This window comes from Camelus ferus, unplaced genomic scaffold (assembly GCF_009834535.1).
Source record: "Camelus ferus isolate YT-003-E unplaced genomic scaffold, BCGSAC_Cfer_1.0 contig298, whole genome shotgun sequence".
NCBI classification, from domain to species: domain Eukaryota; kingdom Metazoa; phylum Chordata; class Mammalia; order Artiodactyla; family Camelidae; genus Camelus; species Camelus ferus.
In genome coordinates, this window is record NW_022588414.1 from 332,361 (window position 1) to 348,786 (window position 16,426).

At 33.6% G+C, this 16,426-nt stretch overlaps 1 protein-coding gene across 3 annotated transcripts in view; it reads right to left on the bottom strand.

Moving 5' to 3' along the window:
* The window catches only part of GRIK2 (glutamate ionotropic receptor kainate type subunit 2), an 896,246-nt gene that overhangs the window by 331,042 nt on the left and 548,778 nt on the right, over window positions 1-16,426 (bottom strand). For all 3 annotated transcript variants that reach the window (XM_032476219.1, XM_032476220.1, XM_032476221.1), the window contains 2 exons: window positions 10,124-10,291; window positions 6,296-6,553 (listed from right to left, as the gene is read on the bottom strand). In XM_032476219.1, coding sequence (XP_032332110.1) covers window positions 6,296-6,553; window positions 10,124-10,291 — 426 coding nt within the window. The remainder of the gene's footprint in view (window positions 1-6,295; window positions 6,554-10,123; window positions 10,292-16,426) is intronic.

A 16,426-nucleotide genomic window follows, 5' to 3' on the forward strand; every position in this document is an offset into this window, starting at 1 on the left:
CATTCCTTCATATCACAAAGAAGTTCAAGTGGAGGGCAGAGCAAAATGCCAACAGGAGCATTGTATGCCCATATGAAATCCCTGTTTCTCAAGATGCATTTCTACTCCCAACACCACTGAATTAGTCTAAGGAATATTTCATAGATGTTTCACAATTAATATGTTAAGAACCAGATTTACTATACCCTTTCTCATGTCTTTTTTTATTTTCCTTTTTTAGGTAAATGTGCCATTGATTAGTAGCCCAGCTCAGAAACACAGAGGTCATTCTCATCTTCCCCATCTCCACCATTTTTCTGCTTATTTGCTTACTAAATTGTACAATGTGTATCTCCTAAATCTTCCTAGAATTCTCTGCCTCAACATCATTCTATCAAAACCTTAATTGGAACCATTATCTTTTTTTCAACTTGACTAATTCAGAAATTTTTTTGCTTCTGGTCTTGTCCTATCCCCCCCATATCTCAGTAGCCTCAATGCATTCTCCCAGTGGGTCAGAGAGCCTTTACCAAAAATAATTCTGATTGTGTCATTCCTGCTTTTAAAACAATGACAACAAAATGAGCCAAATCAAAACATAACTACCATTGTATCACAACATTTAACAAAGTGGATTCTGCAGTTGACTGCCTAGTGTCAAAACCCAGATCTACCATTTAGTTGCTATGTAACCTTGGACAAATTATCTCAACCCTCTGTCTCTAAATATTCTCATATTTTAAAAAGTGGGGCTATTAATAATTCATTTTTCTTATAGTAAGGAATAAATGGTATGTAGCCCATGGCATTTTTATCATTGAGAGTTTTAAGCTCCTACTATGTGGGTGCCATGAGGCACTTTAAATATCTCACTAATCATGACAACAATCCCCTAGCATATGTATTATCTTCGATTTACAAATGTGTCAACTTAAGCTTTTAAAGACAAGTAGCTCCCTGAAAATTAAACAACAGAGCCGAGATTTAAATCCATAGTCTAATCTGCAGATGTCCCTCTCCCTATGTCCTTTTCTGAGTTTCTAGGAAAGGAACTGAATGGGTATATGTCCATCCCTGAGGCACTCAATTCTGGCTTAGAAAGCAAGGTCACATCACACAAACCTGACCAGTACTGCTATTACAGGCCGATTCCAGGGCAAAATAGCTAGTAAATAGCTCTTTTTGATTTCTCCCATGTTGGCCTTTTATACACTGTCCTTCATCCTTCCTCATCTTCCTTGTTCTGATGCTCAGTCATAATGAAGTGCTTGCCATTCCCCGGCAAACTGGCTCGTCAGGCATCCCCACATTTACAAGTGTTGCACCCTTAGGCCCCTTCTCTAGTTGAACAATTTCTACTTGTCCTTTATGATAACTTCATAATAATGTCACCTTCTCCAAAATTCTCTTCTGCCTTTTCTAGGCAGTTTTTAAACTTTCCTCTCCTAAGCTGCCACAATACTGTTTTCTTGTCTCTGTCAGCACTGGTCGCAGTAATAAGTGTCCTGCTCACGTGTTCTCTCCCCAGCTCACTCTACTCTGAGCACGTGGAGATAGTCAAAGTTTTACCTATAATACTGTCCCTTGTGCTGAACATAGCACCTGGTAGACAGAAGATGCTTGACAATAACTGTTCAAATAAGTAAATGAGTAAATATATATTTAATTGCCATAAAATAACATATAAGCACAATGCACTCCAGCTTTCTTATAAAATTTTTGAAATAATGGAAGAAATCATGTCTACTTATCTGAAAATTATTGTTGAATCCATTTACTCAGTACCAAGTACTAAAAAGCTACTTAACCTAAGTTGACCTTGGGCAGATTACTTAGTCCATTGGAGCTTCTTTGTTCAAACAATGGATATAATACCTCTTTATGCATTCACTCCTAAAATATTTATTCAGGTATTTCCATGAGCCAGGTAATATCTAGGGAGGGGCTGGTAACAGAATGGTGCCAGCCTTAGGGTCCATCCTGTTCAGATGTGTATTTTATCTAATGGAAAATACAGTCAAGAAAAGTCATTTATAATGTGATGAATGTTCTCATAGGGTAGGGTCATGGGACTCCCACAGTGCTATGGGGATGTGCTGGGGGACACCCATTCCAAGCTTGGGAGTTGGGGTCAGGATAGCCTTTCTTTGTGACATCCAAGCCAGATGGTATGAATGCATGTGTGTGTGCAAATATACATATGCCTGTGTGTGTGTTTAGTGGGTGGGAGGAGTGGGGGCCAGAATGAGAGAAACAGGTAAACAGAACAGTCTTTTCAGAAACTGAGAGAAATGTAACGGTCAATTTGAAAGACATTAAGTGAGGGATTTAGACTCAAATCTAGACACAAACATCACTGGAGAGGTATAGAAACTACATCAGATCAGGCCTTATGAGGCTTTCAAAAAAGTTTGGACGTCATCCTTAGAGCAATAAGAAACTATTAATGGGACAATGGATCAGAACTGCTTTTTTGAAAATTACTTTAAAAGCAGTGGGGAGCCAAGATTAGTAGTGATACCAGTTAGGAGGCTGTTAGTAATAATCCAGGTGAAAGATTCTGACTTAAGAATTGGCAAGAGAATGAAAGAAATGTAAGATTTGAGTGTTCATAGATGTGCAGAATTGACAACCAATAGAGTTTGATGGTGTGTCTGAAAAAAGGGAAGCCTCAAAGAAGATGTTCAAGTTTCTGTCTTGGGCTGCTGGTGGGCAAAAGAGCCAGTTACTGGAGGAAGTAAGGACAGTGAGATGATAACCTATTTTCCTAGAATTATTTTATTTTTATAGAATTGTTTTGAAGATTAAGTGCAATAGTTTATATGAGAGCAGCTACCTGGATGCCTAGTGCATCATATCTGCTTTCTGTAGTCATTTCAATTCCTTCCTTCTCTTTTCTGAAGTTGTACCAGTAATTTAGCAACAAAACTGGGAATAGAACTCCAGGCTTCTGTTTACCAGTCCAGAGTTTTTTGTTAATGGACTGCTGATCTATAAACAAAGATGAAACACAGGGATTTTAAAGCAAATATTCACAACTTATCCTGGAATTGCTTACAAGCTGACAGCTAGCCAACTTATTTTTAGTTTATATTTAAAATGAATCATATGTTCCAAAATGACTGACAGAAACACAGCTTTGTTTCTGAAGCCAATTCTCTTCCATCATTTTGGACATCATTCAGAACTATAACAGACTTTCAGGGTGTTTAAAAGCATTCATCCATGACAACAACAAATGCTAATTATCATAAAAAATAAACAGCTCCTGCTAACATCATTCTAAGAACTTCTCCTACTCCAGCACTATATTTCATCTATCATCCCATCTGTTTTGGGGGTGGGAACAAAGACTGGATGAAAGTATAATTATCATGTATCAAACTGGACAACACAACAAAACAGAAATGAATATAAATGGGAGGGATAGCATACATAATAAATAAATCTGGAAAGGAAAAAAGAAACATAAATAAAATGCATCCTGCATCCTGTAGTAAACAGCGGACATGAAAGTCCATAATGAAGTCAATAATGTTTATCTCATTAGGTATGAAGCGGGTTTTTCCTCCCATTTCAGTTCACAGTCTCAGCTATCATCAGATTTTCTCCCACATGATCTTGTTCACTTGGGATGTTTACAAATTCTGTCTGTTGAGTTCTGTCATTAACATTCCACCTTGAGACTTTTAAACATATCCAAAAAGACAAAAAAAAAAAAAAAAAAAAAGCCCACTTCTATATTTATGATAACATTTCAAAGAGAATTTTTTATCTATCTTAGAGTCATTTCTATACTAGAAATAATCAAGAATAGAAAGTTCTCAAAATTGTGTTAAAAGCAACTACAAGCGGCCGGTTGCAAATGTAATTATTTCATTGCAAATAATATTGAAAACATGAGCAAGCACACATCCCTAAATAGAAAGTGGAAGCTCAGCAAGGGCCAGGAGTTCGTTTCTTTTACTGGCACTTACTTACACCTGTAACTGTCCCTGGCATGTAGTAGGTGCTTAATCAGTGTTTGCTGAATTAAATATTGCATAAAATAAAGCATTAACATGCTTTTTTCCCCTCAGAGAATTTTTAAGGTATACTTATTCTATAAATAATTCTGTAATGACACTCGGTTAGCATTTATATTTAAATAATCAAAGACTTTTGGAATCTACAAGTAGCAATGTCCCCTTCAAAGAGGTAGTAGTGGTAAAGTGTCTTTTAAATAGTAACTTAAATATTTTAATAGATTTCATCTTTAATCAAGTCTCCATTAAAAGTATATACCTCTAATTAACTGACTATATTATATATATTTCTCTATTTAAACTTGTCTCGATGATATACATATTTAGAATATTTATAGCAAAAGATCGACTACATATGAAACATTACAAAACTATGTGACCTTGATCACAAATCCCATTACCTATTCAATCACTCAAGAACCACATATATGAAATAAAAATGTCAAACACATACACCCACACACAGAATAATAAGGAAAGGTGGTATACCCATAAACAATGAACATTTGTCAACTTTCTTTTTACTATGAGGAGTTTTAAGACCATAAGAAATAAATGCATAATATCACACATATAACACACATATATATGTATAAATATATATCTGTATTTATATCATGTGTATGTGCATGTACATATGGGGATATATGATATTTAGTCAGAGTTCACCTGAATTACATCAGAAGGGAAAGGAGAAGTAAATAAACCATGATGCACAATGCATGCTTATTCATATTTGTGTATTTCTGTATATGACCATCCATAAACATAAGTGGACCAATTTGTAACTGAGCATGCCCTGTACCATCACATTATATATCCTCAGAGAAAGCATTAACACAGAACCTGTCATTCATAATTTGACATAGAGAACTTTACCAATGAAAGGAAAGTAATGATGTGGAATAAAACAATGCAATAAATATACCAGATCTAATTTAAGCTAAAAAACACATCGAAGGTATTTAGGTTATTTTTAAGGACTTTGATGTATTTCTAAGCTAAAATTATTTGTAAACATTTCACTTTTTTAAATCAGAAAAGCAAAATTATGCTATTAATGTGTATTTAGACTTACTCTTTCTTATCCCAATATATACATATATTTTTTTAAATTTCTCAAATTATTTACATTGTTTTTTCCAACCTTGTAACACCCTTTTTCCTGTTTTCTTGGAAAGTTCCTATCTGTCAACTTGCAAATGGTAAATTTTACAGACAAAGGGACTAATTTTTGCATGCAGTTCTGAATACTGCATGCATAAATAAAATGTGTTTCTGGAGTATTTGGGGAGAATTTAAATTCAAATGAATTTAAGCATTGATGTAAACATGAAGGTATAGTGAAATGTCCTTGAATAAAATATTTTTACATTCTAATTTAAAGAGCACTATTTAGACCAGTGATAAACATCTTAATGTAAAGTTCCTTATCACTAGGTAATAACCAAAATAGGACGCAGTTCCTTCACCAGTATAACTTCGAAGGAAATTAATACTTTATTTTTACTATTTATTTTCTTATATTTCTCTAGACATGTTTTTATTTGATACCTCCGGATAACCATTCACATATAAAAATAGTAACATTTATTAAAACAAGAAAGCACAGACAACCTCCAGCCAGCAAATATTCATTAAAGACATGGAAATAAACATCACTTACTAAATTTTATTTTCTAAGTCCCTAAACTATGTCTATATATAAATAGTTTCCAAAACTCTTGAGTATTTCGATGGGTAGTAAGTTGTTTCAAATTTGATAAAAAAGTTAAAAAAAAATTTTAACATGCTCTACAGATATAAAGGTTGTTACTTTTCATGCCCATTCTTTGCACATAAACAGCTATACAAAATGTTAAGGCAAAAGTCTGAATTTCTTAATAAACTCCAGTGACAACCAGTTACGAGGCTTTACTTTGGGAAACCACCCTGAAACTCATAGATAAATTATTTGAATAAATATTTCAGTATTATATTTCATACTATCTCTATTCTTCATTCAATATTAAAGCTTACAGTAACTGATCCTTCCCAGAACAAAAGTGCTTATTTTACAAATATAGAAAAAAAAAAGTATGATTTAGCTGTTCTTGGTTGGGATGTCTGAAATTAGTGCTGATGTTTAATTTCAAATGTCTTCCTTTCTCCTAATTTGAAAACAAAAAACAAACAAAAAATGACAAGAACAAACAAACAGAAAAACTAAGAACGCAGTAAAAATATTGAACGAGTTTCGGAAAATTATCTATATTTAAAGCGCAGCCCCATAGGCTACTGATTTTTCTTACCAGTGCTGTCATCATAGACAACTGTGACAGTTTTCCACTTGAAGAACTGCACCAAGTCCAGAATGGCACGGCTGAGTGAAGAGAAGTCTGGGTAGAGACTGACATAGAAGGAATCTTTGTTGTCTGACACCTGGTGCTTCCAGCGGGTCTGGATGTGGGGAACCCCCAGAGCATTGCAGATGGACTGCACTGCATTTGCTGAAGAGCTGTGTGAAGGCCCAAAGATGGCAGCCACCCCAAGAGACAGCTGATCACAGGCTGAAGAGGAGATAGAAGTCTGTCAGTAACGAGAGGATAGATGCCAATGTGCCAACATTACCACATTGTTATTGTAAACCCAAAGGTATTATCCTGGAGAAAGATTTGTTTTCCCTTAAAATAATATCTCCATCTAGCTGATTTTACATTATCAGTTTATTAGAAGGAAAATTCACCTAGACATCTGAAGCTCAATGTTCAAATAATTCTACAAGTAATGTCAAGGGAGGAAGAGGGAAGGAGAAAGAGGCAGAATATTCTAGAATTTAAGGGGAGAGTGTTCATTTTGGAAGAATACTTCATCTCAGGGGAATAGTGTTCTTTTCCAAATTCATTGGTCATCCTCTACAATTTCAAATTCTTAATCAGAAGCCATTTATCCTCCACTCCTCATCTGCAAACCTATGGCCACAAATAGCGAAGTATTTGCAAATATCTGATGATATGGGTCAAGCTTTGCACACAAACATCCATACAAAACCTGATATGACTCATAAACGGTGATTTCATAGGGATTAAACTTGTTGAGTAGGAAGAACATCAAAGCATTTAATTAAGTAGATAAGTATTTAATCATCTGTATTTATTTGGCTTTTGGATACTATGCCTTTTATATTGTACTAAATTATTTTTTAAGTTTATATTTACTTGTAGGAAATTTTATTCACAATAATAATCACACTAATTAAGAGAGGCATAAACAAATTAGAAGGTATTCAGATAAGACTAGATAGACTGTAACAGGACTTGAAATTCTATAAGATACACTAAAGCAACTAATGAGTTGGGGTCTAGAAAGTAAATAATTATTGGAAACGTGAAAATTATCTTTAAATATTTGGAGATTTGGCCTGTGAAAGAGCGTTGAATTTGTTTCATTTGACTGGAAAAGGAAGAATTAGGGAAAATGATTAGAAGTTTCTGACAAATTTTGACATCATTTAAATTAAAGGAAGTAGGAAATGCTCAAAAATGAAAGTCTGCTACAAAAGACAGTGATTTGGCTATCTCTGCAAATATTTAAATATGACTAAGGAGAATTGTTATTTGGATTTAGCAATCAGTTAGATATTCAGGTCTAATCCTTCCAAAATAGTTATAGTTCTACTGTGCAAAATTTTCTGATATCTTCCTTCAGAGATTTTGCTGCATAAAATACAGTGTGATGGATGGATTATTAAGCATAGAGATATTTAACCAATACATTTTAGTTGGAAAAAAATACTTGTTTAAACTTTCTTCAAAAATTCAATTATTATATCAATAAATAGTTTTTGAATGTATAGAATTCTTAATTTTAAAATAATGATTAGAATTCTGAATCAGTAGAAAGGTTGGAGCCTAACATTTTTCACTCACAAAGATTTTAATTCACATATATTGAGAATAAAAGATCTTTCTTCACCAGATTTTTGACAAGTCACAAATCAAGAAAAGTTAAACACATTGTATTAGTTTATATAGAACTTTCTGAAGTGTGTTTCAAATTAAGAAATAGAGTTTTTGGTTTCAAAGGAGTCATTTGAAAGCAATGTATGATTCAAATAATAATTCAAATTCTAATGCATCAAAGTATTTATTGAGCAAAACAGTATTATCTATTAAAAGTACAAGACCATATATCAGAGAAAATGTTAAAATTTAAATTCTTAACCTATCATTTTCCTGCCTTGGAAAAATATTTTTTTTTAATTTTAAGAATGTCCAAATTAATTATTTATTTTATAATTAATCATTAATATCAGTATTGTATATACATTTATTGAGACCTCAAAATATTCAAAACCTGTGTTAGATTTCTCCTTTAGATTATCTTTATACATATTGCTGTGCCCTGCAACAAGCGAGCGCTTCATAGGATGAGATCCAAGCCACAACATTCACCCTTTCAACATGTCACAAAGAAAGATATTCATACATTTATATGAGCTTTTTTAGCTTCAGGTCAAAGTCATTTACTGAACTGGATCCTCAATGGATTTTAATGGGTGACAAAATTAATAAATCCTTTTTAATATTTTGAAAACCAAATGAGTTTACCACCTCATAATATGGCTAAGATATTCCCAAGATAGTAAGCTGTTTGTTGTTAGAACATTCTCGTCTGGTTTTTTTTTTTTTTTAATGTTGCTGCTTTGAAATCACCATTAAGAAATCTATTAATATTTTATTTATACTGCATTCATATTCCATATTCTTTGGTCTATATTATTTCACTTGAGACAGAGCTTCTTCTTCCTAATGGAAGTAATCATGAACTATGTCACTAACCCAATGTGCTTGTCTTGCAGTTAATGACTTATTTTGCAATTATGATGACAAATGTAGTATTTCACAATAACCTTTGCCCCTTTTTTCAGCCTTCAAAACTTTCCATCACCTTGACATGGTTCAGAAATATGGAAACTTATTTGTATTCATAAAGATATGAATTCAAAGGGCAGGCAGAATATAGGCTTTGATAAACACTAGTTAGCTGGGGAGAAAGGATACTTTCATCTCAAGAAATATTGTACCTTATCAACTTCCATTAATATTAATGAGTTTAGGAGAAATTTGTACCAAGTTGGAATTATAAATAATTATGTACATTTCTATCAATGTAGGGTAGCTAATAAAACAATATTAGCATTACAGAAGAGCAAACATTGTTTTAAAAATATGAATTTAGAACACTTTCTAAGCTTACTTCTTTGAGAAAATCTACTTTATGAAATTTAATTTCTGTTACATGAGTGTAACTATGCAAAAGAAAATATCACCTACTTAGACAAAGTAAGCCTATGAAAACATCTCTCAAAATTTTACTTTTATTTACTACTAAAACTGTTTTTTGGTTAAAATATCTTGATAATAGTTTCTCTACTACTTCCCTTCATATATATATTACATTCATATTCCAAAAAATTCTATTTCCATTTTTATCATTTAAAACAGTTTTACAAAATAATAAAATAAATAAAATTTATAAGGTATTTTATTGTATCTTCATATAATCCAGTTTTCCTATCATTAGCCATTATTTCCAGTTACAAAAAGAAGCATCAAGTGGCTAAAAAATGGGCACAGAGTACATATATAGAAAAGATTGTTCCAATTTTTCCAATAAGTTTTAAGACTGGGCTGACTTTTTGAAGTTACTTGGAACCACAGAACTATCAAAGTAGTCAGTAAACTGAGACCACAAGAATAGAATGGAATTAGCACATAATGCAAATAAAAATGTAAAAATGGATTGCAAAACTTGGTAAAAAGCCACTGATGGCGTTGTTTTATTTTAGTGGGTTTTTAAAACAGGAATGGTTCAGTAGCAAAACAAAAGGATAAATAGGAAGACAACAACTCCACATCCCAGGCCTAATTGCATTTTCCATTACAAGCAAATTTCTTGCAGTAGGTAATCTTTTCATCTTACCTCCCTTGACAAAATTTATGCGCATTTTGAAAAGAAACATTTGCATGAAAATACTCCTAATGACTTATTAATTACATTTGGAATTAAGAAATGTCTTTAAGGATAGCTGAAAATTTGAATTCCAGAAAACATAATGTTAAACATCTATCAATTACCTTTCTTGGATGCTTCAAAACTGTCATAGAGGTTTATCTTCTGGGTGTCATAGGTTAGGGTGGTATTGGGCAACAAGGTTCTGTTTCTGTTGATCGTGTTCACAGCAAATCTGAATGCAAGTTCCTCAGCTCCCATTGGGCCAGATTCCACATATTCAAAAATACCACCTGGCAAAAAGAAAGAATAATCATGCAGTTCTTACAATATAGAGAAAATCTGGAAAGGTTTCTGTATTTTTACATTTGTGTGCACTTATGTGTGTGTGTGTGTATGTGAGATTTGTTTAAGTACATGGAGTTTATGCTTACTTCTTCTATGAAATGGGATATTTAGAATGTGCCCTTTAAGATAAATTACACTGGCAAAATTTCTTTGATATCGCGACCAAAATTTAACAAGATTTGAATATGATTTTGCCTTTTTACTTAAGTAATTGCATCTCTTAGGGACTACGTATATATAGATCTTGCCTTAAATACTGAACATTATCCCTCAAAATTTTGCACACAGTTCCAGAATAATCAACCCTCTATATTGATACAAAGCTATAACGTTAGCACTGGGAAAACTATATTAAATTTGACTCCATTAATTCAGAAATCAGAACTCTTTAGCACAATTTTTATGGCACATATTGTGTTAAAACCCCCAAAACTTATTCACTTGCAAATTCCAGCATTTTACTTACAAGAAAAAATAATGAAGTAGCTCTTTGTATTACTCTAAATCCTTTTTCAGAAAACACTTGACATTCTTGAAAGAACTCTCCCAAACAATGCAAATTCCTTATCAGTAAATAACATTGTAGCAAATTTCATTTTGGCCATAAAATGTAGAATATAATTTAAAAACTTGTCCTTTCCATTTGTCACTTTCCACCAGCTGTGTCTCAGTCCAGTTCCCTCATTCTTGTCCCAGCCTTGATATTACCTCTCCCTCTGCAGTTATGAATGACCTAACTGGGAACTCTGTCTCCAAAAGAATCTCTTCCTTATTGTTGCTTTGGTGAATGGAATGAAAGGGGGAGCCCCTGAAAGTTGACACTCTCCAACCCCTGTCCTTAGGCCTCCAACATTAAAAATTGAGAGCATTCCTTTTTCTCCCTTTCAAACTTCACACCATGTGCTCTCAGCACAGTAACTCACAACTGAAACTCCCTTGAATAGGACATTTCCATAGCCTGCAGTTCATTCCTGATCAAAAGGCCTTAGACACATGGATGTCAGGTGACTATACCACCAGCAAATGACCTTTTCTAAATTAGTAAGAAGTCATGGTATGGTAATAATCCCTCTAAATATGAGGACTTAGGACTCAGAAGACATCATAGTGATCAGACAAATTTATATTCAGGAAGGACTGGAAATTTGTCATTTTAGACCATATTTAGTTGGAAATATTTCTATTTGTTTCAACTAAATTGATAGTACAGAGCAATCAACTTATTATGAAATTGTATTCTGAGTATATTTAAAATCTTTGGTAACTTATGCTAAGCACAAGGATAGTAAGTATTTATATGGTTAATGGGTGTCAAAAGCAAAATCAGATGTCTTATAAATGTGGAGAAGAATAGTAGTATGAGCATGGACTCTGCAGCTACACTAAGTTTACATTCCGGCTCTGCTACTTGTTATCCATGTAAATTTGGGCAGTTGCTTAAATCCTCAGTCTGAGTTTCACCTCTGAAAAAGGGATGAAAATGGAGACCATTGCATGGGGTTGTTATAAAGAGCAAATGTTATCTCATAGCAAAGCACTTAGAATCAGTGGCTGCCATAGGGCAAACACTCCAAAGTGTTCAAGGTTTCACCGTATCTTCAAAGCAGCCCCAAGTAGTGTAATTTTACAGGAAATAATCCTTTGGCCAAAGAGCACACAGCTATCAAGCGACAGAGCCAACATTAGAATCTGTTCATGCCTGTCTTCAAAGTTCTTGTCTGTTCCACTACAAATTCATAGTTTTCTTCAAAACTGCATTCAGACAAAATACACAGAAATTCCCAAAATGTGAGATATGATGACTTTAATAATAATATGTAATTAGATATATAAGATCTTATGTATAAAAGAGAAAAATTATTGAGTAATTGGAAAGTCCTTCTTAAGGTTAATTAGGAATACAGAATAATTCTAGAAATGCAAACCTGAAGTTATTTCTTAACGACAAAAGAAAATGGAAAACCGAATCTCCTGGTTTCCTCAGTTCAAATTTTAGTTTCAATGTGGTATAAATACAAAATAAGGATACAGAAATGGTCAATACATGATGACAACAGGTTAAAACTTTCCTATCATACACCTCTCTTCAAATTAACAACTTACTTTGAAAATTATGTGTCAGAGTCTTCTAACATTGAGAATACACAAACCCTGTGGCCTCAAATTTTGCTCCAGGATACACACCCAAGAAAAATGGATACACATGTTCATCAAAAACCTGGTGCAAGAATATTCATAGAAGTGGGGAAATAAACGTATATGTGAACAACTAGATGCACAACAGATGAATTCCACAAACAAAATGCCGAGTGGAAAGAGTCAGTCAGACACAAAGGAATACTGCTGTATGATTTCATTTTTTAAAAAGTTCAAAAAATGGTGGTGAGGGTAGGTACAGAAAGTGTGCCTGATGTGCTTCTGGGACGCTGGTGATATTCTGTTTCTTATCCTAAGTACTTGGATATATATTATTAAGGCCTTACTCTATGGTTTGTGCATTTTGTTATATATAGATCATTCTTTAATAAAATTTTACTTTAAAAAACAATTGCATAAAAATGCTAAGGCTACTCTAAGTTTGATAATACAAGCAGTAAAAATAAGGGCAATATTGCTGACTATAACTTGAATATTTGAAAAAATCCATAATTAAACTCATATAAATGATTAAAGGAATATGAAGAAAATATATGAAAGTATATTAACTAAGTATAAACATAATATGTTAAAAAAGAAAAGACTTGAAATACTCAATATAAAATAACATTAACAAATAAAAAATACAGTCACTCCAATGGAAAAATGGGCAAAGAATATGAATACATAATAAATATTATATGCAAAGAAGCAATAAATACATGAAAATGTTCAAAAATAGGAAAAAAGAAAGATTAAAACAATGAGGTAGAATTCCTACAGATCAAAATTGCTGTGGTATGAGAAAAAACACAGCTGAAAAGGAAAATAAATTGATACAAACTATTTGGAACATTTTTTTAATCTATCAAGCTTTAAAGATATCATATACTTGAATCTGCTAATTCTACTTATAGGATGTAACTTCAAGAAAAAGGTGGATGATTTAGCTGCAAGGATGTCCGCTTTGTTCATAAGGACAATATGATTAGATACACTCTAAATATCCAATGGGAGGGGATTACTTACATAAATTATGGTATATTTTATTAATAAAATACTATACATCTAGCCATTTTTATCGTATAGAAAGTATCTGATGACAAAAACGCTTTATAAATAGTTACAATGTGCACTTACGCTTAACACAGTATTAAGTGTGGTTCGTTTTAGACAATAGGCATTTGGTTAATTTTCTTCTTTGTGTCTATTTTAAATAGTTAACAATGAACCCGTGTTAATTTTACAAATTTAAAAAAAATAAATAAAATTGGTTTTAAAATTAAGCTGGAATATTATGGGACAGCAGAAAACAGGAGAGGAACTAGAGGGTAGTATGAAATCTCAGGATGTTTCTGCATTTGTTTCTTTTGTAATGAGAAAGACAACATATTTATAGGATATGGAGGAAAGAACCAATAGAAAGAGAAAGTTAAAAGGTAGAAAAGAGAGAGGATAACTGATGAAGCCAGGCAGCTCAAGAGCAAAAAAAAAAGGATCAAATCCAAAGCATGGGAAGTAGGCTAACCCTTGGAGAGGAGGACACCTTACTTGCTCAAGCATGAAGCAATTATCTGTAATCTGCTGATGTGAAGATGGGCAGGACACTGAGAGGGTACATATTTTATTTATTCTCTTTATGAACTAGAAAATGAAAGTTTATGAATTTGATTCCCTGAGGAAGAAATCAGCTATTTTTATTCTAAAAGTATATCTTGGTTTTAAAACTTGTTAATAAAAAATTGAAAGGTGAAGCATCTTTTCCATCTGTTCTTAGACCTACAGAAGAGTAATTGTTCACATGATTTTGAACAGGGCTTTTTCTCTTACCTTGGGAAAACATATTCATTTTGTGCTAGGCACCTCCTATCAAAGGTGTTTGTTTCTAGACATCCTTTTTACTATGAAGTATCAGAATTATATGTAGCATTTCAGAAGCATGTGGTACATGAAGAGAGAGATGCCACCCCAAAGAGTTCACAAAAAACATGTTTGGTGGAGAAAATACATCTCAGAGTGACAAAGAACATAGAAGAACTATATGATCCTAAAGCAGCATCTTAGTATTCTGTAATTAAGTGCTTTCCAGAGACTTATAACAAGATCCACACACATTTCCACATTTTCACGAATCTAAAGACCACTTTCTCATTATCATCAAATTCCCTCTTCTCTATTGGATACAAGCAAAATTTCACTGCTTTCTTATACTTACCTTTGGCTTTCTGAAATTGAAAGAATCATTTGAGATAATCATTCTCACAGTTTTATCTCTGTTTGGTTTAGTTGTTTTCTTTGTTTTAATTCAGGGAGGGCCATCACATGTCACATAACATCTGTATCAGACAACACGTCTGCAATTCTTTCTTCAAGATTACAATAAAAGTTAATAGTTCCCTGAATTCTATGGTAGGCTTGTTAGAGAAAGAAATAGAGAAACAGAATAGAATAGGGTTCTTTTCTGTAAGCATGGTTGCCTCACTTTGTTTAACAGATATAGAAAACCAAATGGCAAGGAATCCCTCATTTACACAGAACTCTCAACACTGGAATTTTCCCCACCACAGGCTCTGACTCACAAAAGAACAACATTACATGACTTGAAATAAAAGATTTATATGAGTCAACTGCTGAAGCCTATCCAAATTTTTTCTCTTTTAGACCAATTTTAACTACTACTGAATATTGTAAGACTCATAAACCTGTGATGGATGTGCCAACCAACATTACATCTAACTTCTGATTGTTCAAATAGGTCCTATCTTAAAGTAGGTACAATCAGTGTCTTACAGACATTCCGTTTAATAAAGGAATCGATGCTGTGAATGACACATCATCTGTTATCCTCTCAGAAGATGTGCTGTTTCTTTCAGTAAACCATTATAATAACCTTATATCTAAACAAATACAAAAGACATTCTCATTTTGATTTTCTACAAATCCTTATCCAAAGGATAAAATCATCTCTTTCTTTCTCTCTCTTCACCATGTAAGGACACAGAGAGAAGGCAGCTGTTTGCAAGCCAGGAAAAGCAGCCTTACCAGAAACTAAATCCCTCAGACCTTGATCTTGGACTTCCCAGCCTCTAGAATTTTTTTTTTTCTTTTTTGTAAACTGCTGGCCTCATCTAAGTCAAGAAACTTCAGGTCCAAGAAGAAGGTGGTCTGAGGAATAAAAATCTAACTTGCTGTTTTTTCAACAACTTTAATAAGACTGGAACTTAGGAGTCTTCCTTGGGTGCTAACTGGACCCCCTCCTGAGTAGCTGCAGCTTGGGGAACCCTCCACTGGAGATAGCATCACTCCAGAGTTAGATGGTTGCTGTCCTGAATGCTCCAGATCTCACCTTTCCAGAGTTCCAGACAGAATGATCAGCATCTATATCATCACAGCACCAATCCCTAAACTCCTAAAGTTCAGAAGACAGAATAACATCCCAGAGCCAAATGCAACTACTGGAACAGTCTTCCTCCTGAGCCCCAGTGCTCTTTGGTCCAAGGCTGCCAACTTAAATGCCTATAATGGAGGTAGTAGAGACTGACAAACCAGAGAGTACCCACTCCATCAAAAGGGAAGCTCAATTTAAAAAAAAAAAAAATCTGTTAGCTAAACTCATCAGCATACACCCACTAGACCAACAGCGAGCACTGGGGCAGTCAAATGTGCTTCCCAAGGAAAAGTCTAGACTCTCTGCTGTCTTCTATGGTAGAATTTCTGCTATCACACATAGCCACTACTTGAAGGAAATGTGAGATGAAAGAGAGAAGAAAGGTGCTTCAACGCTTTCCCAGCATGTTAATAAGTTTGTCCTAACTAGCCACACTATGTTATTTCAGAGCTTAAAATGCTATTAGAAGAAATGTCCTGAAGGATTAATTTTACACACAGATCACCACAACCTGCAGGGGGGTAGGGGAAATCTACCACTCACACATTATAATGTG